This window comes from Naegleria lovaniensis (genome assembly GCF_003324165.1).
Source record: "Naegleria lovaniensis strain ATCC 30569 chromosome Unknown tig036, whole genome shotgun sequence".
Classification (NCBI taxonomy): domain Eukaryota; phylum Heterolobosea; class Eutetramitea; order Acrasida; family Naegleriidae; genus Naegleria; species Naegleria lovaniensis.
This window is the reverse complement of record NW_025407856.1, coordinates 409,356-430,866: the sequence shown is the minus strand read 5'-3', so window position 1 is coordinate 430,866 and position 21,511 is coordinate 409,356. Positions and strand designations below refer to the sequence as shown.

Sequence of the window (21,511 nt, the reverse complement as noted above, 5' to 3'; positions counted from 1 at the left end):
CACACAAAAAAAACAAAATGCCTCTCGTGACCATTCAAGCACCTCTGACCTGTCCTTGGCAAAATTCTACTCTTGTCGCCTACGAATCCACAGAAAACTCTTCGTTGAAGGAACACCATGTTTCTCAAATGAAATGGTACTCTTTTGGAAAACCTGAAATTGTGTGGAACAACCAAGTCCATTCCCAAAAAACATTCTATCATGTGGAAAAATTGCCATTTAAATTCGTTCTGTATGTGAAAATGGCTCTCTCAGAAGAGGAGAAGAAAGTTATTGCACTTCAAGCTTCTCATGAAAGTGGTGCTTCCAGTGTTGGAAAGGTTGTCGATCCGCAACAGATCAAAACTCTTATTTGTGATGAAATTACTGGAAAGATTGAGTTGGAGATTGATGGTGTTCGGCATGTGCTGACTGGTCGAGTTCAAAGTGTGCTTCAAAACAATCCATGTGAATTGGAATTTCCAATTATGGATCGTGTAGTATTGGAAGAACTTGAGAAGAGAGTACTCGATACTACCGGTATCAGCGTGACCTTATTCGTTGCGTTCAACGGAACAAGGGTAAAAGAGCAATCCGTTCAAATGACCAGTGACAACTCTGCCATTACCACTTTAATGGATGACGTTTTTGGAAAAGGTCAAGAAGTGTTAGTCACTCGAAATCAAATGAGTGAAATTTCACATCGACTGTTCCACAGTTTGACCATCTTGGAAGAGTACAATTGTTTGGACGCCAAAGAGTTTGAAAAAGAATTCCTTCAACATTTGATAGGAATGACCAATTTTCAAAATCAGATCCAGACAGATTTTACAGAATTGGGCCTTTTGAGCTTGAGCAAGTATGGACTCAATGTGAAGGGCGATTTTACAGCTGACACCATTCGCAAGTCCTTGGAACGAACTTTTACTCGAGAGAAGCGTGACACACATGATTACATTAAGGTCAATTTAGAGAATCAGAATAGTGGAACTGAGCATTCCAGTTTCGACGCTGAGGTGAGCGTTGGATGTGGTCTTACAAGTGTAGATGCATCTATGGCCATGGAACAATCCAAATCTTGGGCCAACAGTGATAAGAGTTTGAACGAGCAATTGAATGAACTGAATACTCTTATGGAGAAAAAAGTGAGATTTGAGTTTGAGGGTGAGAAAATAGTTCCAAAATCGATTGCTTTGCAAAGACTTCAAAAATCATCATTGGTGAACTTTGTTTCCTTAACGTACCGCAAGAGAAAATTGTTTGAAGGAGGTGAAAAATTAATCTACAAATTGAACACAAGCGATGTGTTAAGCCAAATTTCACCTAATGAAATAGTGACCAAGTTATTGATGAAAGACACAAATCATGTGGTCATTTACGGTTTGGTTGAGCAATTATTCCAGCAACTAGCGAAAGTTGAGAAGGAGCTGAAACACCAACTTCGATTGAATGTTCCTATCGGGGCTATCAAACTATTTTCAGGCCATGTCGAACCAGAGGGTTGGAAATGGTGTGATGGTTCAGTATTGAGTTGCTCCTCCTATCCAGATCTGTTTGCAGTCATTGGTACGACCTTTGGAGGAGATGGTGTTTTAAATTTTGCTCTTCCTGACTTACGAGGGAGAGTTCCAGTGGGTGCTGGACAAGGATCAGGTCTGACAGATCGCAAGTTAGGTCACAAAGGAGGTACGGAAGCAGTGCAATTATTCATCCAACACATGCCAAAGCATGCTCACAGTGGAAACACTGGAAATGAAAGTAATGGGCATACTCATAGACAACACGCGGTTGCTAACTTCAATCATGGTGGTAATGGAATTCGAACCACTTACACCGGTGATGGACAAGGTGCCTTGGCGTATGATACTGGTGTGGATACTGGTGGCAATCATCAACCTCATACCCATACTGTTGCTACAGAAGGAGGTGATCAAGCACATGAAAATATGCAACCGTTTGTCAATATAAATTTCATGATCAAGTGTGTTAAGTAAAAACATTTTGATAAATCTTTAGGTTTTGAACAACAGATGGTGTGCAGAGGTGAAAGCTGTCACAGAGGGTTGCAGCAGAAAATTGACGTTGTGAAAGTGAATCTTTCACTTTTAAGAATTCAATAAAGCATCCTCATAGCGACGTCCATGAGCAATTGTTTCTAGAAAGTTTCAACATTATGTCCTACGAACAGAATTCAGGTTGTGAAAATGGTTGTTGCCAAACTACTCAGTTCTCTTCTTACACAATGCGAACACTTGGGAATAGCTTTTCGAAAATACCTTCTCGACAGACCAATTCAAATCGCTCAAACTTGTGACTTGAACAAACTTCAGTGAGTCTTCAGTGTTACCAGGGAATCTTCCAGAACAAAATGCAGTTCCTAAAGCACTTATGAGGATGGTAAAATCAGGTCCACAAACAATCTGTTGTATTCCTTCTACTTTCAATTGGTGAGGTAAATGAGGAGTGACATCCACCAGTCGACACTGAGACGTTCTGGAACCAATACCTAGTTGACCATTAAAGTTGAGCCCTGCTGCAAAAACTCTTTGATCTCTTGCCAAACAAAAGATGTGACTCTTTCCACAAGAAATGTCAATAAATTTGATGGTTTGTCCTTCTGCTTTCTGTTGATGTGAGGGAAAGTATTTTTGCCAATGCGCCGAACTCGAAGCTCTACTGACAGGAGTGGTTCGTACTGTGGATTGTGGTTTTTCATGACAGTAAGGTAGAAATTTAGGAATGGGTGGTTGAACCATCTTTACATCAAGCGTCATGTCAACATTCACGTCCAGTGTATTGGGATCGGAAGAGCCTGATGCAAGGTTAATTTGTGTGACAATGGAGGATTCTGTTCTTGGAGATGGTGCAAGAAACTGACTTTCAGTGGGCTCGAAATTGTTGGCGACAAACGTTCCATTACAAATGACTCCAGTCAATCCGTTTCCACAAAGCCATAATTGACCTTGTTTGGTTAAGAATGCAGAGTAATCAGCGCCACAACAAATTTTGTCCATCTCAACGAAGGTTTTCTTTGTTCTTAATCGACGATATTCCTCAGTTTCTTGTTGTACTGGCCTCATGACTTGCACCAATCTGGGCGAGCAAACGTACGTTAATTGAGCTTTTTCATGGATTTGTAAATCATGGTTTCTATCTAGAAAGCTCAATATTCCAAGTTGGCCAGAGCTGCCAGATCCAAATCCATAAACAAGGCCTGTACTGGTTAAGCAAAGAGTATGATTGTCACCGCAAGAGGCTGAAATCACTTTGATATCTCTGGTGATAAAATCGTCAATAACTCTCGGCACATTCTCATTCTTAACAGAGCCATGTCCAAGTTGACCATATTTTCCACAACCAAATGTATGAACGTTTCCTTCGTTAGTGACAATGACAGAATGATTTTTTCCGACTGCAATATCTATAGCATTATCCATCAACAAGATGGGTTTTCTTATAAATGGATGATTGTTTGTTTGTTGTGGCTCATAACCATTTCCAAGTTTACCAAATTCTGAATCACCCATACTGTAAACAACTCCATCCTCTTTGAAAATTGAATACAAAATTATTAATATTATTAAAAGTTATGTTGCTGGGTACTTACTTGTAAGAAGTAAACAATGATTGTGACTTGATTCAATTTTAAGGATATTTTGTGGAGACAATAGTTCAGAACAGCATGATGACATATTTACAGGAGCTAGTGGAAATGATATTTGATATTCAGGATCATATAATTTTCGTTGGGGCACTTGTTTTTCAGACCATGGTAATTTGTAAACATCCAATTGCCATTTTCCTCGAGAGGGTTTGTTGCTCATTTCGGAACTCGGCAAGTCCAAAGACACCATTCTGATCTTGCGAGCCACTTCCGCTGCTTTGAAATCATTCTCCTCTTCCTTGAGTAAGGAATAGGTAAATCCTCGCTTACAATCTCCGTGAGTTTGTACTTTTTCAAATATCAACAATTCCAACGGATCCTCCGATTGTTTCTTTTCATCTGTAACTTCTCCCACAAGAGTAGTAGATGATGATTCAACGATCCGAGAATCTGAGAAGTGTTCCTCCTCTTCCTCTTTCAAAACCACAACTTGTGCCGTTAACGACGACATGTGAGTCCAAAATTTTTTTCAACTATTTCATTATTGTAAATTTTTGGCGCAATTTCATTCCATCAAATGATTTAATCATCAACAACAAAAAATCAATCGTCATGAGTGGTCCACTTGTATTCATAATGGCACACCTTTTTGGATCATTGCATAAATAAATGAATAAATTAATTCATCATCATCATCATGGATTTCTCTTCCAAATTTCTTCCTCTGGTCTGTCAATATCTGTCACAAATCCAGCATTTCTTCGATTCAATCCCGAACACTTTTTAAAGGCAGGTCCACATTGAATTTCATCACATTGATAACATGGATTCAATTGGACTGTTTTTCCGAATTGTTGTTGTTCCGAATTCTCTTCCAAGTTGTTCTTCTTCACATTCTCGTGCGATTGAAATCCATAGAATGACGACACCACATTCTTCCATAACACGTGCTGGACAAAATACTTGACACAAATCGGAGCACATTGTGCAGTCGTGCATTGAATATTCGAAATCCAACACTCGACACATGAATCTGTTAAATTCGTTAAATGTTTCATACAGAGTCGAGATGAAGTTTCTCCTAAAAGTAAATACGAAGCGGCACATAATGTTGCCGTTCGAGTCAAGGTCAATCGTGTGGATTTGTAAATTTCGTAATCGTGTGGATTGGAACAAATTCCGCAAGGTCCTTTGTGCATGATGGAGTTGAGAGAGAATGAGGATTCGAGAGCACCTGGTGCTTGTTCTTCTTCGGCAGTGAGACTCGTGTTGTAATACTTTCCATCCATGCCACAGAAACCTTCTTCCTTGTACGGAACAATTCGGGAACGAGGGGAAAAGCTTTCTAATCTTACCACGATTAAGTAATAGAGATAGCAAGAGGAAAGAATGGAAATGAGAAGGAATGTGAATGGTGACATTTTTTAAAGTATTTGGATTGTGTAAAGGAATCATAAATTCATTCTTGAAGGTAAATAAGTTTTCATAAATAATTTAAAATTATTTGAATGTAGTTTTCATGATAAACTTTAGGGCTTGGTTGTGTCTTCTCGGTGCAATAAATAATCCACATCAGGTACGCATGAAAATCGTTTTGCAATATTTCCAAGAATGTGGCAATTACCTTGTTTGTCCTTATCTGCAATGTCTATACAGGCAACATGTTCAGGAAAACTAAATTCACTTCCTGGAAACACGTCTAACACTACTTCTCCTAGTTTCAATTTCACTTTTCCACTCTTATAAATGACCATTTCTCCAACGAGACCGCTTGGCACTTTGGCAAGAGTATTTTCAAAGGGTTGTGTCCAAATATTTTCTGCATCGTCGACACTTGTTGATACAGCTTCTTTTCTTGAGCTTGTTGTCGTTTTCTTTCAGCTGCATCCATGTATGGAATTTTAGAAGGAAGTTGAATAAAGAATAATTGATCTTCAGACATGAGTGCCTCACCATTACTCTTAAAAAGACTTTGTTGAAGTTCATCGATAGAATCCTCAATGGCCTGTCTCTCCACGGATTGGGCTCGTTGTGCCTCTGCCCTCAAGAAGGCCTCCTCGTTGAATGGTAAAACAGTTGGAGGTTGTTTAATTCCTTTAAATAAATTTTTCCTCCTGTTCAATTCTCGTTCCATCATGGCATCATCATCTTCGTCCTCTTTTGGAGCGTCAAAACCACTTGCTGTTAGATTCATTCCACTTGTTGATGTATGTTCAAAGCCGCCACCAATATCAATTCCACCAAATCCCGATGAAAAACTTGAACTTGGAGTAATTCCAGTGACCAAGTTAAAAGTAGTAGCCTTGTTCATTATGCTTTAGTACTTGGTTTGTTATATGCAGGTTTTCGTTTTCCAGTTTGATTAGAGGCTTGTCCCATAAAAACATCCAAATTAATATCATCTTTCGAGGAATCTTCCGTTTTAATGGGTTTAGGTTTAAAATTAGGTGTAAAATTCATACTAGTTGAACTTGTCTTGTAATGTTGTGTTGGTTTATCAATATTTCTCGGAGGAAGTATCGATTGAAGCCTTTGTGGTTGTGATGATGATGAGGGAGCTGTGGTGATATTGGATGCAGATGCAACACCCGATGATGAAGCCGTTGCAGACGTTGTAGGTTTTGCCAATAACCGAGAAGCATCATACACGACTGTCTTTTTCTGTGTTTGTGAGGATGATGGTTGTTGTTGAGAGGACGATGACCAATCATATCATCATCATCATTCGGTGTTTGAAAGGACATTTTTTTGTGAATTAAATTATTGAATCCAAGAATTGCGCAGTTTAATTGCAACATAGATCCACGAAAAAGTATTCATAGCGAGGGTTCGGGATATAGAGAATGCAAAATGGTAGTTGAACTCTTTGGATAATAATGTTTAATCAAATATAATTTAAAAAAAATGGTGGAATCAATAACGAACGATCATGATCGCAGCAACGACCGTGAATCAACCTGCAAAGATGACAATGCGAGTAGATCAACCACTGCAACCTCTCGGACCACAAACGGAATCAACGGTTTTCATTCCGATGAAGAAGAACATCAAACCAATAATAATAATAATAACAACAACATTATCCATCAAAAGATTACAGATGAAGAACAACTGAAAACCTCTTCATCATCATCATCAACCTCCATGGATTCAACACATTCCTCAGAAATTTCAAAGAAGAGAGTGAAAAAGCCACAAAAGTTTGATGAATATTATGTACCTGAGAGTATTCTCCGAAAAAAGGGAATTGAATTGAAATTTGTGTGTGATGCAACATTAGGAAGAGTTGCAAAGCACATTAGAATGATGGGAGGAGATGCTTATTATGATGCTAACATGAATACTAACTACATGTTGTACATTGCTCGAACAGAGAATAGAATAATATTAACCAAAAATAGAACCTTGATTAATCAACTAGGTTATCAAAGGAAAGAAAATGAATTGAAAAAGAAAAAGTACCAAGAAAGGAAATTATTGAATCAACAACAAGAGGAGAAATCAGATGCTTTGAAAGGAGACGTTTCTCGTGATCATGAAAGAGAAATGCAAGAATTGGAGCAAATTTACAGAGAACAAGGTCTCGAATTTAACAGAGAAGATTTTGAGGAATTTGAAGAAATTGACGAAGAAGATCAAGACGAAAATAATGCAGATGATGATTCATATCCAACCGATGGATATGTCTATTATTTCGTGAAAGGCCGTAACTTTCGTGACATGATTAATGAGGTTGTCAACTTTTTCAAAATTGAATTTGAAGAGGACCGAATATTTACAATATGCATTCAATGTAACCATTCTATTTATCAAGTTGAAAAAGAGTCTATTAAGAACCTTGTCTATCCTAGTGTTTATAATCTTTATTCTAGCTTTTATAGATGCTCAGGATGTTCGAAAATTTATTGGGGAAAAGACCACAGCAATGAACACATTAATTTCAAGACTGCTAAATCATTTGCAAAAATCTATTCTTACAGCGAACATGACAATGAACATCATGAACATTCGAAAATGGAGACAGTGAAATAAGATTCTTATTAGTATTATTAAGAATTATTTGATGAGTCATGATATCCTCATACTATCGTACAAAATTAACCTGGAACTATTGAACTATTTATTTCAACAAATTAATTTATTTTCAAATATTGTAAATTTAATAATACTTCTCACAATGCAATTAATTTAACATCACTTAAATTTTTATTGCACGAATTATTTTTCTTCTTCCTTTGCGTTTGAACCAGTAATGAAACCCAACACAGTGCCCAAGAGACCTGACGACTGTGACGTTGTTGACTCATCCTGCCTAAGTTCTTTCTCAGTGGTTGGTCCCACAAAGATATCCTTCACTTCCTTAATACCTTTCTGCATTTGAGATAATTCCTTATCTTGGAGCGTTCCCTCATTGGAAACGGTAGCCGTGTAGGGGTTTTTCACCAGCACTGTCAGCTTGGATTTCTCTTTGGATGGCTTTGGGTCGTTGATAAGAAAGTCTGGAATGTCTTCTTTACGTGAGTTGACCATGTTGTTTTTTGATTTTTTTTGATTGACTTTGCAATACCCATTTGTTTCTATTTAAATATCATATGCATGAGTCGCGGACGAAAAAGGTAAAAACCCACTTATGTAAATTTGTTCCTACATGTATTTCTAAAATGCGAGAATTGAACTTTTTTATGCTACTTGACAAATAATTAAACAGATATCAAGTTTTTATTACTAATTGTTGGTGTGGAGTTAATTTTTTGAGAAATTATTGTTCCTGATCCAACACTCGAATCAATTGATCCAGCATATCGGTACGTGTAATAATACCAACAACGTTGTCGTTATCGTCAACAATAGGCAAAGCTCCAATTCTTGATACTCTCATCATCTATACGGAGTTTACACATTACGGATGAGCAAGTTCAAAATGGAAGTTACGTAACAAATCATTCATTGAAAAACAAACCTTTGCAGCCTCCAAGACTGAATCATTCTCCTTAACAGAGATTACAGATCTTGTCATGATGGTAGATGCCAATTGCTTTGCAAATTCATCAATTTCTTGTTTAATATCCATATCTTTATGAATGAGTGGGCTTCCGATGGCAAGACGGATATCTCTATGGTTCATCAATTTATTACCAAAAGTATGATTTCAACAAATAAGCACATTCGTAAGCATAGTAGTACAAGATGTGAACTTACCGTTCGGAAATAAGACCCACAATCTTCTTACTTTGTTCACTTTCAACAACAATCAAGTGTCTGACCTGTGGTTATTATCAATCAAATCCATCATGAGAATTGGTCGTAGCAAGAATCATCATCAAATGATCACACAAAAACACATTACAGAAATCGGAAGTAAACAATGATACGTATTTGTACAAAACACTTACATCATTTTCAACCATGGCCATCAAACATTTATCGAGATGGGTATCAGGGGTTACAGTGATGAGAACAGAGCGAGAGGCAGAGGATTTAAGTTCAGCACAGGTTTGAGGAATTGATCGTGGAGCCATTTTTTTGTTATTGTTTTTTGTAAGCAGCAAGTGTTTAGACCCTTTTATGGATGTATTGAATTTTTTTTATGTTTCCTTTTATAGACGTGTTGATCTTAATTGACTTCTTTTGTTACAGTTGCAATTGAATAATTCCATAAATGAGCCAAAACAATTGTCTCTCTTGTAGATATGGAAATTGTTGGAATGAGTCAAACTTGGAAAATTCGAGTGAATTGTTCGAGAGAATCTGTTCGTCTGGAATGATATTGGTTGTTTTGATTCCATTTTTTTTGTTGAACCTATCGATTCATGCTAGAGATGGACATGATTGGCTTTTTTCTCGCCTTACTAATAGAACTTGTTGTATTGGGACGTCTCTCAATAAAAAAGTTTGGTGACTCAGATCGAGAGGGTTCATAACGTTGATTTTGGGGTTTTCGTTTGAGGAACATTTGGTTGTTAATGGTACCAGAAGAAGGAATGGGAGACAGGGTAGAGATGGGAGAGGTGGAGCGAGGATTTACAGGAACCCTGAATTGAAGTTCAGGTGCATCAGTCTTGGGATGAGATTTCACTGGCGATTGTTGTCGACTCTTGTCTAAGGCAGCAGTGAATAAATTGCCACTTTGTACAAGAGTGGAAGAGACAGAAGGGCTTGCAAGTGGACTCCTTCGAAAACTGAACGAAAAAGATCCTTGTGATACTGTCCTCTCTAATTGATTAAGCAATGAATTGACATCTTTTTTGGTGTGTTTTCTTTCCTTTGAGGTAGATTTCCAAATGCCAATTAATCGAAGCTGTTTCGTAATTTTCTCAATGACACCTGAAACTGTGAGAGCATCTTCTTTACGTCGCTCTTCAAGGTTGATGGGAAAGTTGAAAGGTTTTGGGTTATTGATGGAGGTGTCATCCATGATCTTGTCAAATTCAGTATCGTTCCATTCTTTAGTTTCTTGTCTGAGAGAATCCATCAATTCTCCTCCCATTGTCCAAATCATGGAACAACAATCGAGAGAGGAAGTTATGATACAATTTGGTTCTCTTATAGCTTGTATTTTCGTAACAGCTTCATTGTGTGCCTTCCATTGAGCCAATTTCTCTGGTTTCATTTTGGCAACCTCGCTTAATGGAACTTTTTGGTTGGAGAGCATTCTGGAAGAGAGTCTTATTTGGGCCATCTCAATAATTGGTTCCAAGTTATAAACGCAAATGTATCCCTTTTCATCTCCAGTGATCAACTTGTTTGTGTTAAAATCATACTCAGTGCAGTGACAGGATAATTATTTACAAAACCATTTTCCTCTTTTCGTGGCTGTGGTTTGTCATTGTTGATGTATGCCGATCTAAAACCTTGAGAAGAGCAAGGTGTGATGGTCAGGGAAGGATTTTCAGTTATGAAAGGAGTGGTCATTGTTTCAGAATGAATAATAGTATCTTCCTCTTTTTTGGGGCTGCTTTCTGAAGACTTGGACTCGTTGTACCACTGAAGGACAGCAATATTGGGCGAATAGTATGGTCGTGTTGTGTACATGATGAGACGTCCAGTGTTTTCTGCAGCTATAAAAGCAGGCAATACGCCTATAAAACAAAGTGCAGTGATTTCACCTCCTTGACCCTTAATTTCTGCAATTTTGGAATAGTTTTTCATGTCCCAAAGATAACAATTTGATGCTGAATCTCCTGTTACAGTGAGTGCATAGGTTCTCGAGAACGAACAACACTTGACTTCATGTTTGTGTGTATGCTTGAAAACCCTTGTTTCATAGCTTGGTCGATCCAACACAGTAGCAACCTCTCCTTCTGCTGAAGTTGCTACGATGCACTTGGAGCCATCATCACAGTAGGTAATACTGGTAATTTCAGAATCGAATAACGGTATGGATTTTACCAGGCTTGCATTGGTAAAATTAAAAGCAAGAATTTCTCCAACATGAGTCCCTACAATGAATTTTCTTCCTCTGTCATCAATGCATGCAGTTGTGATATCACAGCTCGCCAAGTCTCTGAAACTTTTTGAACATGCTCCGCTTAAGGCATCCCATATTTTCACTCCTTTTCTTGAACATGTCATGAAGTGAAAATTTGTTGGATTGTAAAGCGAACAAAATATGGATAGTCATCGGAGCCTTTTGGTTTTTCAGTTCTCTCATATTCATACACCTTCAATGTTCGACCAGCTGTCACAATCTGTTTACGAGCTGGCACATATGTGAATGAATTAAGGTAAAAGTTTTGAAAGTCAGTCTTGGGAACATTTTGCTCGGTGTATATGGTTTGAGAGCATCTATGTGTTCGAATGTCCCAAATCTTAATTAGACCTCTATGGTCTGCGCTAATAATTTGTGGCGTGTTTGGAACTGCCCAAACTCCAATCAATGAGTGCTGGTGTGGGCTTCTTTGATCTCTCAATCTAAATGGAGAACGATTTTCAACGTTGGCAATCCATACCAGCGGCTCCCGCTCAGCACCCGCACTGATTAGAAAATGGTACTCGTTTTTCCAGGCAATGGAAACCACTCCCTTAGTATGGCCAAGAAATTCCTTCACTTTGACCTCCTTTTCAATGTCAAATATTTTTATGGTGGAGTCGAGCGAAGATGTCACTAACCTATTGTCATTTGGAAGTGTGATCATATCAGTAATAACATCAGTATGAACATTAACTCTCCTACTCTGATAGAATATTTCTTTTGAGCTATTTTGATTTTGTTGCTTTTGATATTTTGGAGTATTTCCAATCCCCACCATCTTTTCCAAGTGAGTCTTCTTCCTGTAGTCATTGGGTGGAGTGCCATGAATCCAATAGGTAAGATCTCCAGTTCTGGAAGCACTAAATAATATATTATTTCGAGGATAAAACTTTAGAGCTGTCTGTGTTGCGTCCAGTTGTTCCATATATTCAAGATCAAATTCTAGCCGCGATGCATTCCAAAATCGCACTGATAAATCTGCAGAACTTGTCACAAGTAGGTCATACGGGCCCGGTAAGTATTCTGCATGGAGAATGGCTCCATCATGGTCTGGAAGTGATGCCACCACAGAAAGATCGTTTGCTTCATATATTCGACATCGTTTCGTTTTACCACATGTCACAATTTTATCCCAATTTTCAAAATAGCAAACTTTCTTAATGGCATCATCAATTTCTGTGCCAGGTGAAGCAAACGAAAGACCATACTATGTGTTGATTGACAACAAAATATTCAGTTGTCACATTGTTTCCTCGTCAATGATTAAATCCTTACCTCTTTGATTTGATCCTCTTTTGTTGTTTGATCAGATACAGCATCGAGCAAATAGGACATGAAATCATCCCAAGTGATGTATTTTTCTCCTGCAAAGTCAATTTCATTAAATAGCTCACATAAATTAAGTACCAAGTTTCTTTCATCTTCTGAAGAGTTTTGAAAATACTCAGTATATGTCAACCCTGTACCGGTATCGTCGTCCATGGAATTTCCAGGAGGCTCAGCCAGTGAACCAAAATCCTTTTCTGAATATTTTAAAACAAAGTCTTTCATTACTGCCATGAACTATTCATGAAAAATCCGTAAATTAACAATAATTGACATTGCGTCGATAATAAAATTCCTCAATTCTCCATATCAACAAGTGTCGAAACGTACATCATAACGAGACAATTTTCCATGCTTAAACTCTAAAAATTGAGGCTTTAACTCTCGTGCTCGTTCGTCATTCATAAGCAGTAAAACTTTCATGGCAATTCTCTTTTCTCTTTTTTGTTTTCTCTTTTCTCTCATATTCCGTAATTCATCTTTCAAAATTTTTCGCCTCTCCATCTCCTCTTTCAATTTTTGAATCTCTTCAAAATGCTTTCTCTTCTCCTCTTCTTCTTTTGCTCTCTCTTCCTCTTTTTCCATAAGTTCAATTAAACTTTCGGGCTCCTCCTGATTTGATCCTGTTGACACATGATCCAACCGATGAAAGAAGTTGTATTTCACTCTTCTATTATTGTTACTGTTATTGATCGTATTATTCGGTAATCGGATTGATGCCGATGATGACAGGAAACTTGCAGTAGGTATGCCCGTACTCATTTTTTGCTGTTTTGCAGAGTTGTAAAAATTTTGGCGGCGGCTATGAAATCTTGCGAGATGAATAATTCTCTCTTTCAAAAGAGTTGATGTAAAAACATCTCGCAAGTGTTCATGAGCTGTGGCTAAAAGAATGCATGTGAGCAACCTGAACATATTGAATTGTTGAGAAAAATGAAATCATCGTCGGATCAAGCTTCCCGTCGACATGATGAACAAGCACATGCAAGGCTTGAAATTGATTCCGATCATACTTTGAACCATCACCAACCACAAAATGATACACTCGTAAAATTAATTTTCAAATTAACTGGTGTCGCTATCATGTTTAGAATTGCAATAATTTTGTGGATCATCATTGTGGATTATTTGGTGAAAGATTATGATTCATCTTCCTATGTGGATACATTCTTCAATCACGCTACTGGCAACATCAATGAAGACGGGCATCAAATGAAAATAATTAATTACACTCTCGAAAATCCTTTATATTACGGAAGAGGATTTGCTCATTGGGATGGTGTTTTCTTTTTGAGAATTGCAAGCACGGGTCAATATGAATTTGAGAGTTTTTTTGCTTTCTTTCCTCTCTATCCAATGGCCATTAGAACTTTGACACTGTATGTGATGAGGCCTTTCATGTCAGTTCTGACCTCTGTCACTAACTTCCAAGTACAAAATAATCATGGAGTCACACCTTTCATGATTAGTGGCGTTTTGATTTCGAATATTTGTTTTGTAATATCAGTGGTAGTGTTTATCAAGCTAACTTGGGAACTGGTTGGAAGGAATCCAGCCTACACAAATTTTGTTCGTACGAGTACTCTTCTTTACATATTCAATCCAGCCACAGTTTTCATGTCTGTCGTGTATACTGAGAGCATGTTTTCTCTCTTTTCATTGTGTGGCATGTATTATCACATGAGAAAGAGACACTTACTCTCATGTTTGTTTTTCTCGCTTGCCACATGTACACGAGGCAATGGAATTGCTCTTGCTGGATTTTACATGTTTCAATTCATGCTGGAAGAGTTTTTGAGGTGGAAGAATAGCAAAAGACAAGATTGGACGAGAAATTGTTTCAACACTATTAAGGGATTTCTCAAGTATATTGTATTTGGATGCAGCATGGTGTGGCTTCCCTATGTTGCGTTTCAGGCATTTGGATACTACCAATTTTGCACAGAAAAATCTAATCAACTTGCCTTAACAATCATTGAAACACTCAATGCCAAAAGGCATCCTGCAAGTGTGAACATTCATTTTAAGGATTACCTTGCTCGAATTCATCCCTGGTGTTTGTCAACAATCCCTCATCTCTACGGTTACGTACAGAGTAAATATTGGAATGTAGGGTTCCTCAAGTATTATGAACTGAAACAAGTGCCAAACTTTATGCTGGCATTTCCAGTGGTAAGTGCATGATTGAAATGGAGACTACCCAACATTCACGATGATGAACCTTCATTTTTCGAATGACATTTCATAATTGAATAATTTTCATGATTTTCACTTGGTTCATTTTCCAACATGAACTCGTTGCAATTCCAGATTTTCATTTCATTGAGTGGCATTGTACAATACGCTCGTCACAATAAGCAATTCTTTTTGAGCCTTGGCTTGTTTCCACCAACCTCTCCAACTTCCCAACCTCATACTCAACAGACACAAGATCACAGCGAATCGAGTGCTCAATCAGCCCGACATGATTCAAATGACACCACTTCATACTATCTCAACAACAAGTCCATGATAGTATTTGTTTATTATTGGCTTGCTCTCATTCTACAAGGTTTAGCCATCATGCACATTCAAGTATTGACACGTTTTGTAAGCTCTGCACTTCCCATTTTCTTCTGGTTTTCAGCACACATTGTTCTCACGTCCACTTCAAAAATTGTTTCTAATCTCATTCTCATTTATTTTCTAAGCTATGCCCTTATTGGATGTATACTTTTCAGTAACTTTTATCCATGGAGTTGATCAAGTAGTTAACAAGTTGTTCTTGTCTCAATGATGATCATTTTGATTTACTGTAGCATATTTTGATTGGAAGTAGGTTGTACTTTCATACTCTACAGTTTGTAAATATTTAACGTTGAATGAATCCAGACTTTTGATACTCATCTCTCCCAACGTTCAATCGATTCCAAAACCTTCGAATAAGTGAGCTTACCGTAAAGAAGACCAATCCGATCCAATCAATTCCTTTGCTTTGACGTGTCTCGTCATTGATGAACTCTTTACAACGATTTTGTTGTGAATTTGCTTGCAGCCCAACGTAACCTTCCCTCAAATTCCATGTTCCCAAGTTCAAAGATTTTCCTTGAAGGGCAAGGAAGTTGGTTCCGGTCAGCTCGCACGCATTAAAATGAGGAAATTCCCAGAGGTGTGCATGCGTCCTGGAAGGAACACTCTTTCCGCTCCTCTTCTATCACAGTTTTTGACTTGCAGAAACACGTACACGTTTTGAATTGGAGGAAACATATTTTCACAGGTTCACCATTTCCTTTCACTCTCTTCTTCAACAGCACAGTTAATTAAAAATTTCCAACGTTAAGAATTCGTTCGAACACAAAAGCAATGTGCTGTCAAAATATTCATCGAACCTTTAAATTCTAAAAATAGATACAGTGAAATCTCAAAACAAATTTCAGAAAAAATCCACTTTCAATTCGAAAAAAAACATCACAACCAAAACCTCCATCTTCATTGAATCACTGAATATTCAATATTGAATCAGCACCAAATAATCCGCAAAAAGAACATTGCAGAACTCGCTCCATGACTACCTCAAGCCGATTCTACTCAACTAACGAACAACTTTCATCATGACCAACAATAACAACTCCTTGATTAGTAATGTAAATAACAACAATATCAACAACAAGCCTAACCAACCTCCATCAAACCTGTTTGAGGAATCATCGGTCGGGAATGATCCCATGATGATGATGAGGATGCAACAACGTCATCCAAGCTCTCCACCTCATCTAACAAGCCTCAACTATTCCAATAACAACAGCAACGGATCTCTCAACCCAACAACAACCACGAATCATTTAATCCCAAGTGCTCCTTCTGACTTTCCTCAAATTCAACACGTTGTAGTTCCAATTTCCCGAGTGCCTCCTTCTTCATCCATAGTTGCAACAACGTTGCCAAGTTCCAATAGCATGTTGCTTCCTCAAAAGAAGCGATACCAAACTGCCATGAAAACTTCACCATCGAGCATGAATTCTGTTATGAATCCGCATCATCATCATCCGCATCAGCACCATCATCATCATCAAGACGGAGATTCTGATTCCTCACACTCTTCGCATTCATCCTCAGAAGGTCCTCATTTGAGCAGTGATGAATCTGAATTGCCTTCCTCTACTGCTTCATCGAATGCATTAATGATGGTGGACATGTCGACCATAAGACTTCCCTTATTCAGGTACCAGAAGATCAACAACAGTCTCGCTCCGCATCCATGATTCCAATTCCAACTGTTGCTACTACGGTGACGACCACACCTCAAAAACAGGCTAGAAGAAGAAAGCAATCCAAGGCATCGACCGTCTCTAAATCCTCCTCCTCCTCCTCTGGTATTTCTTCAAACTTGTTATCTCATTCCACCTATGAAGTGAGTCATCATCATCCACATGGCAACCCTCCAGAACCAACTCTCAGCTTTAACAACCAACATTTTGTAACCTCGAATTTCACATTCAAATGTGTTCAAGGCTTTATTCTAAATGACTCTAAGAAAGCACCACCTGACACTGATTACAATTTGACCATTAGAGATTCCCTTTTCATTGAATCTCCACATTTTTCGAAATGTGTTTGTGTGTTAAAGTTGAAGGATGGATCATCGAGTGGTGTGACTGTTTCTAAGGAAGTGTTCAAACCAAATAATTCGAATAACTCCACCACCTTTGAATGTACCATCATCATTCCACAACGAATTACAAGCATGAAGGGAAGCTCCTCCTCTCGAATTGGTTATATTGAAATTTTGAATCCAAACGATGAATGTATTGCTGTTTCCAGTTCATTTTGGATTCGATCCAGAAGTAGACTTCAACTCGACAAGGACTCGAAGAGAAAGCAAGAACCTGTTCAAGTAGCATCAACGGATTTGAAGAGAAAGAGAGAACATGAAGAAGATCATGACTCGAGTGACATGGCCGTGACGCATGAACCAAAGATCAAGTCGGTGAAGGTTGAATCGAGTATGATAGACTCAGAACATGTCAAGCAAAACTTGGTCGTTGTGGCCTCTGAGCCACATCAAACGTTTGAAAACTCATCGATGAGTAACACTTTGCCACCCATTTCGAATTTGTATTCCTCAGTGACATTGGAATCTCTTTTTGCTGAAATTCAACAGTTGAAGCAACACATTTATTATCAACACCAGCAAATTGATTATCTGCATCAAAGGTTGGGAAATCAATCCTCGTCGTCGTTGAATAAACAATAAACTGGCAAGAGATTGAAAGTTCGAATTATGCTGTGTGTCTTTCAAACTTTTCACCTCACCACAGCACAAGTGAAGATCGCCACAAATGGTAGCTCTCACATTCAATTTCAAAAATAAATAAAACAACACAATTTATTTAAAAAGTAGCATTGTTAATGTAGAGTTGCAAAACGCTCATCCATCCAAATGCCCAAATAATGGTTCTAACAAAAGATGGCAAACCCAATGGATACCACACTTGGAAAATGGTTCTTGCAATGACAAAGAAAATGCTTTCCTTTACCAAAGAAGCAGCCAACTCCAAAGAGCGAGCATCAGTGTTGGATCCAATTCTAAACAATGTGACAGCAACAATAATACCAAATCCAGTCAAGGCTTCGAATGCATTTTTGTGAGCTCCGTCGGCTCTTGAACCAAATCCAGTCATTCTCGCTTGTTGTTCTCTTGGTGTGGAATTATCCAACTTTCCATTACCTTCAATAATTTGTCCCAAAATGACTGGCAATTTAGAAGTCATGGTGTAAGCAAAGGCGATCAACAAGGCAATGTATGGAATGTTAGCCACAGTGATTGAAACATTGACATATTCATTCACTGGGAAGATTGGATTTTAATTCCATTATCCCTCATGAATGGATATTGATTCACAATTCTCACAACTTCATTGATAGGATTTACCACATTAGAAGGGAGAGCATTAAATCTATAAGTAAACAAGGGTTGAGCCTTGCTTCCCTCTTTCCATAAATTCTTCAATTTGCCATCGTGTTGAGTAATGATCGCACTCTGATACAGCAAATAATTATGAGCCATATGAACAACAAGAAGAGAACGATCAAGATGGTAAAAATAACATAGGAACTGAATAAAATTTTAAACCAACTCTTTGGTCTGGCCGATGATGATGATGATTGATCTTTGACCTTCTTCGCCTCCACGGTACTCGCAGTGGAAGTAGCAGAAACAGAAGGCGGAGTGGAAGTACTGTCTTGTTTCTTGGGCATTTTTTTTTAAATTTTTTTTGACACGTGTCGCAAGAACAAGTTTACAATTCGAGGCTTGTCCAAAATTTTCCTGTCATTCCGAAAGTGTTTTTTGCAAGTAGGTGTGTTAAGCTTGAGCACCTTCAATTGTTGCATACTTGTAATATTTTTTTTTATTTTATGATTTGAGATTTCGGGGTTCATGAAGGAGGAGTATTATTAATCTTCATTTTCATACAGCTTGTCAGAAAATCTCTCCAAGAAAGAATTCCATACATCTGTCACATCATGATCTCTTGTAGATCTTTGGCCAAAGTCAGAAATTAAGAAGTGATGTGGTCGATCCATGACATGGAGCAAACTAAAGGCAATTTGAATGGATGAATATTGAGCGATCCTTTGGCTACCAATCAAACGCTCTAAAAATCCAGACTTGCTACAATTATCGTCAAAAAGGTCTTTCTCATTAGAATAACACATTTCTAGAGTTGTGGCTGAATTTCCGTCTTGTTCAGTTGTACTTGAAATTGAAAAATCAACGAAGGAATCACCATAACCCGCAACTTGTGTTCCTTGAAGAACAAGAGTCATTAATTCTTCTGGTTTTTCTAATCTTCTAAAAGTGACCTTAGAATAACTATCTTGTTCTGTTACATACTCTCCAATACATGTCGAGAAGGAGTAACTTTCATGTCTTGTGACCAAGTTGCTTTGAAGATCTTGTATCAATTTAATGCATCCTTGGGGAGGTTCCATCTTTGACAAATTGACCCTTGCGCACAAGAAGTTGAGCTTTTTCCTTAAACATGTCACACCTTCTCTGATTTGTGCAATACCTTTGTTTCGTGTTGGATTTAGAAATTCTGATATTAATTTGTCCATAAACTCAATCCCAGCTACTTCATAATCTGTTTGTTTCATGTTTTCATGATAGGCATAAAGCAGCATTGGTCGCTGTTGGAGGTAAGGATTTTCACGATCGTAAGTCTCTTCATCGTCTTGGCACTCTTCATTTTCGTCCTCCTGGATCGTCATGACAGGTTTAATTCTGTTAAGGGTATCTGTAAACTCACAATTCTCAATGCTATTCAATAATGAGCTCGAACAAAGCATGAGAAACGAAAGAAACTTCTTCGTGTTCCACTCACTTGGTAGCTCACACTCGTCTAAAATTCTTTGCAATCTTCTTTTGTGATATTGTGCTGTTCGAAATAAAAGCAAAAAACATGAATGATTACTTGAGAGAATAAAACAGAGAGATCATCTCACGTACCTTCTCCTGTGGGTTCTCTATAAAATAAACTCTCTAGAATGGGAATAGTTGCTCGGCCCTTCCTTTGCACCAATTGGTAATATTGGTCACTGGTTCCCTCTCTACAATTAATTCCTAAACCATGTTGTTGAACCAAGTAAATGTAAGGGTTTGAATCTACATCCTTCAAAACACTCTTTCTCTTAATCTTAATTTCACATTTCGATGATTGTGAATACTTGTTACCATATCCAATCCATTGTCTGTATGAGACAATTCCTGTTTTAAATAATTCTACATATTCTTGATTCTTCAATAATTCTTCAATATTGGGATCTGAAACGTCTCGATAGTGTGATTGGAAAGGATCTTGATTTGTGAATAGAGTTGAATACTTAATCATTAAATTCCTCAATGCTGCATTCACGCTTAGTAAACATCCATGCATCACATGACGCAACGCAAGTGATTGTTGCTTGTCATGCTCACTAGTGGTCTTCATCATGTCGTTGTTTTCATCCTCTCTGCCCATTTCTAAAGATTTCTCAGTAGATGCATTGCTCATTTTGGAATGAGAACAACAAGTGGTTGAAAGATTAATGGTTTGATGAGCGAGAGGTTCCAACATTAAAATCAATTGATGAGAATAGAGATGAGGAGCTTCTTTCAAACCCGATGAGAGAATATTAAAGTATTCTTGATGGAAAGGAGTTTGTTGTGTTGCTTGATTCGTACTACTAGTTCCAAACCATGAAGTTGAAGATGCGCCTTCCATCATGGTTTTAAATTTCCAACACAGAGACGATGATGAAATTCCCAATGCGGTATTGAACGATGAATGGTTGATCAACCGAAAATTCAATTGATCGCTCATCGGAAGATATTCAAACACTTTCAGCAAGACTAACGAATTCAACCAATGGGAATATGGGTGAGAAATAATTTCGCCAGTAATATTCATGGATGAGCTTGAAAACTTGATCTTCTTTTTCAAAGGCTCTACTAATCGAGTGCTTTCCGGATTTGTAGTTCCAATGATGGGGTTGGTTAAGAGTCGTATGGTCGACCATCCTCGTGGTTGAGATTCCCATAACGCTCGTCTGCGCCTTTTTGCTCCACCGTTTCCCAGTCCTTTACCTCCTTTGGACATGTGTTGAATTTTTTTTTGTGATTTTCTTGTATTTTCCACTTGGTTCTGGAATTTAACGTGCTGAGTGTTTTCGAAATAAGTTCCAAAACAATTAGTCAAGAGGTAACCTCTCAATGTGTCGTATACGGCATCGTTGAATTATTATTCTGCCTCAACTCGTTACAACAGAAAGATGTCACATCACGGCGGTGTTACGACTGGAAAATTTTAGATGGAAAGTGTTGCACTAGTATTTTTTGTAAGGCGTTTGATCTTTTTAAATTCTTATAAGAAAATTCAACTGTGTGGTATGGTGCCTCTGTTGTTTCGGTGGTGTTTCTTAATTTTGTAAAGTCAAGTTACAAAAATATTAAAACATGAACGACGAAGCTTTCTCTATTCGGTACAAGGCTCTTCTGTAAATTTTAGTAGTTCAATGGATACATGTGTCATTCTCATTAATCAGTTGTTACACAACAAAGATTGGAAGCCTATGATCGATTCACGAAATTTGAAATATGTGAAAACTCTTTC

At 37.9% G+C, this 21,511-nt stretch overlaps 12 protein-coding genes across 12 annotated transcripts; 4 read left to right on the top strand and 8 right to left on the bottom strand.

The window, feature by feature from the left end:
* Positions 1-17: 17 nt before the first annotated feature.
* C9374_008534 (uncharacterized protein) lies at positions 18-1,973 on the top strand (the record flags this gene model as incomplete). Its single annotated transcript, XM_044698621.1, has 1 exon — positions 18-1,973. One exon carries the CDS (start codon positions 18-20, stop codon positions 1,971-1,973), a length of 1,956 nt encoding a protein of 651 aa, XP_044545653.1.
* Positions 1,974-2,198: 225 nt separating this feature from the next.
* Positions 2,199-4,094, bottom strand: C9374_008533 (uncharacterized protein; the record flags this gene model as incomplete). The annotated part of the gene is made up of 2 exons (XM_044698620.1): positions 2,199-3,526; positions 3,587-4,094. The coding sequence occupies 2 exons, from the start codon at positions 4,092-4,094 to the stop codon at positions 2,199-2,201; spliced, it is 1,836 nt and encodes a 611-aa protein (XP_044545652.1).
* Positions 4,095-4,278: 184 nt separating this feature from the next.
* On the bottom strand, positions 4,279-5,004 carry C9374_008532 (uncharacterized protein; the record flags this gene model as incomplete). Its single annotated transcript, XM_044698619.1, has 1 exon — positions 4,279-5,004. The coding sequence occupies one exon, from the start codon at positions 5,002-5,004 to the stop codon at positions 4,279-4,281; it is 726 nt and encodes a 241-aa protein (XP_044545651.1).
* Positions 5,005-5,112: 108 nt separating this feature from the next.
* C9374_008531 (uncharacterized protein) lies at positions 5,113-5,894 on the bottom strand (the record flags this gene model as incomplete). The annotated part of the gene is made up of 2 exons (XM_044698618.1): positions 5,113-5,353; positions 5,416-5,894. The coding sequence occupies 2 exons, from the start codon at positions 5,892-5,894 to the stop codon at positions 5,113-5,115; spliced, it is 720 nt and encodes a 239-aa protein (XP_044545650.1).
* Positions 5,895-6,487: 593 nt separating this feature from the next.
* On the top strand, positions 6,488-7,615 carry C9374_008530 (uncharacterized protein; the record flags this gene model as incomplete). Its single annotated transcript, XM_044698617.1, has 1 exon — positions 6,488-7,615. The coding sequence occupies one exon, from the start codon at positions 6,488-6,490 to the stop codon at positions 7,613-7,615; it is 1,128 nt and encodes a 375-aa protein (XP_044545649.1).
* Positions 7,616-7,801: 186 nt separating this feature from the next.
* Positions 7,802-8,113, bottom strand: C9374_008529 (uncharacterized protein; the record flags this gene model as incomplete). The annotated part of the gene is made up of 1 exon (XM_044698615.1): positions 7,802-8,113. One exon carries the CDS (start codon positions 8,111-8,113, stop codon positions 7,802-7,804), a length of 312 nt encoding a protein of 103 aa, XP_044545648.1.
* A 229-nt stretch (positions 8,114-8,342) lies between these two features.
* On the bottom strand, positions 8,343-9,102 carry C9374_008528 (uncharacterized protein; the record flags this gene model as incomplete). Its single annotated transcript, XM_044698614.1, has 4 exons — positions 8,343-8,465; positions 8,544-8,697; positions 8,783-8,847; positions 8,977-9,102. The coding sequence occupies 4 exons, from the start codon at positions 9,100-9,102 to the stop codon at positions 8,343-8,345; spliced, it is 468 nt and encodes a 155-aa protein (XP_044545647.1).
* Positions 9,103-9,383: 281 nt separating this feature from the next.
* On the bottom strand, positions 9,384-13,142 carry C9374_008527 (uncharacterized protein; the record flags this gene model as incomplete). The annotated part of the gene is made up of 5 exons (XM_044698613.1): positions 9,384-10,322; positions 10,373-11,141; positions 11,243-12,261; positions 12,330-12,617; positions 12,711-13,142. 5 exons carry the CDS (start codon positions 13,140-13,142, stop codon positions 9,384-9,386), a joined length of 3,447 nt encoding a protein of 1,148 aa, XP_044545646.1.
* A 171-nt stretch (positions 13,143-13,313) lies between these two features.
* On the top strand, positions 13,314-15,122 carry C9374_008526 (uncharacterized protein; the record flags this gene model as incomplete). Its single annotated transcript, XM_044698612.1, has 2 exons — positions 13,314-14,552; positions 14,691-15,122. 2 exons carry the CDS (start codon positions 13,314-13,316, stop codon positions 15,120-15,122), a joined length of 1,671 nt encoding a protein of 556 aa, XP_044545645.1.
* An 848-nt stretch (positions 15,123-15,970) lies between these two features.
* Positions 15,971-17,613, top strand: C9374_008525 (uncharacterized protein; the record flags this gene model as incomplete). Its single annotated transcript, XM_044698611.1, has 2 exons — positions 15,971-16,581; positions 16,677-17,613. 2 exons carry the CDS (start codon positions 15,971-15,973, stop codon positions 17,611-17,613), a joined length of 1,548 nt encoding a protein of 515 aa, XP_044545644.1.
* A 136-nt stretch (positions 17,614-17,749) lies between these two features.
* C9374_008524 (uncharacterized protein) lies at positions 17,750-18,617 on the bottom strand (the record flags this gene model as incomplete). The annotated part of the gene is made up of 2 exons (XM_044698610.1): positions 17,750-18,207; positions 18,497-18,617. The coding sequence occupies 2 exons, from the start codon at positions 18,615-18,617 to the stop codon at positions 17,750-17,752; spliced, it is 579 nt and encodes a 192-aa protein (XP_044545643.1).
* A 198-nt stretch (positions 18,618-18,815) lies between these two features.
* C9374_008523 (uncharacterized protein) lies at positions 18,816-20,998 on the bottom strand (the record flags this gene model as incomplete). The annotated part of the gene is made up of 2 exons (XM_044698609.1): positions 18,816-19,798; positions 19,870-20,998. 2 exons carry the CDS (start codon positions 20,996-20,998, stop codon positions 18,816-18,818), a joined length of 2,112 nt encoding a protein of 703 aa, XP_044545642.1.
* Positions 20,999-21,511: the final 513 nt, after the last annotated feature.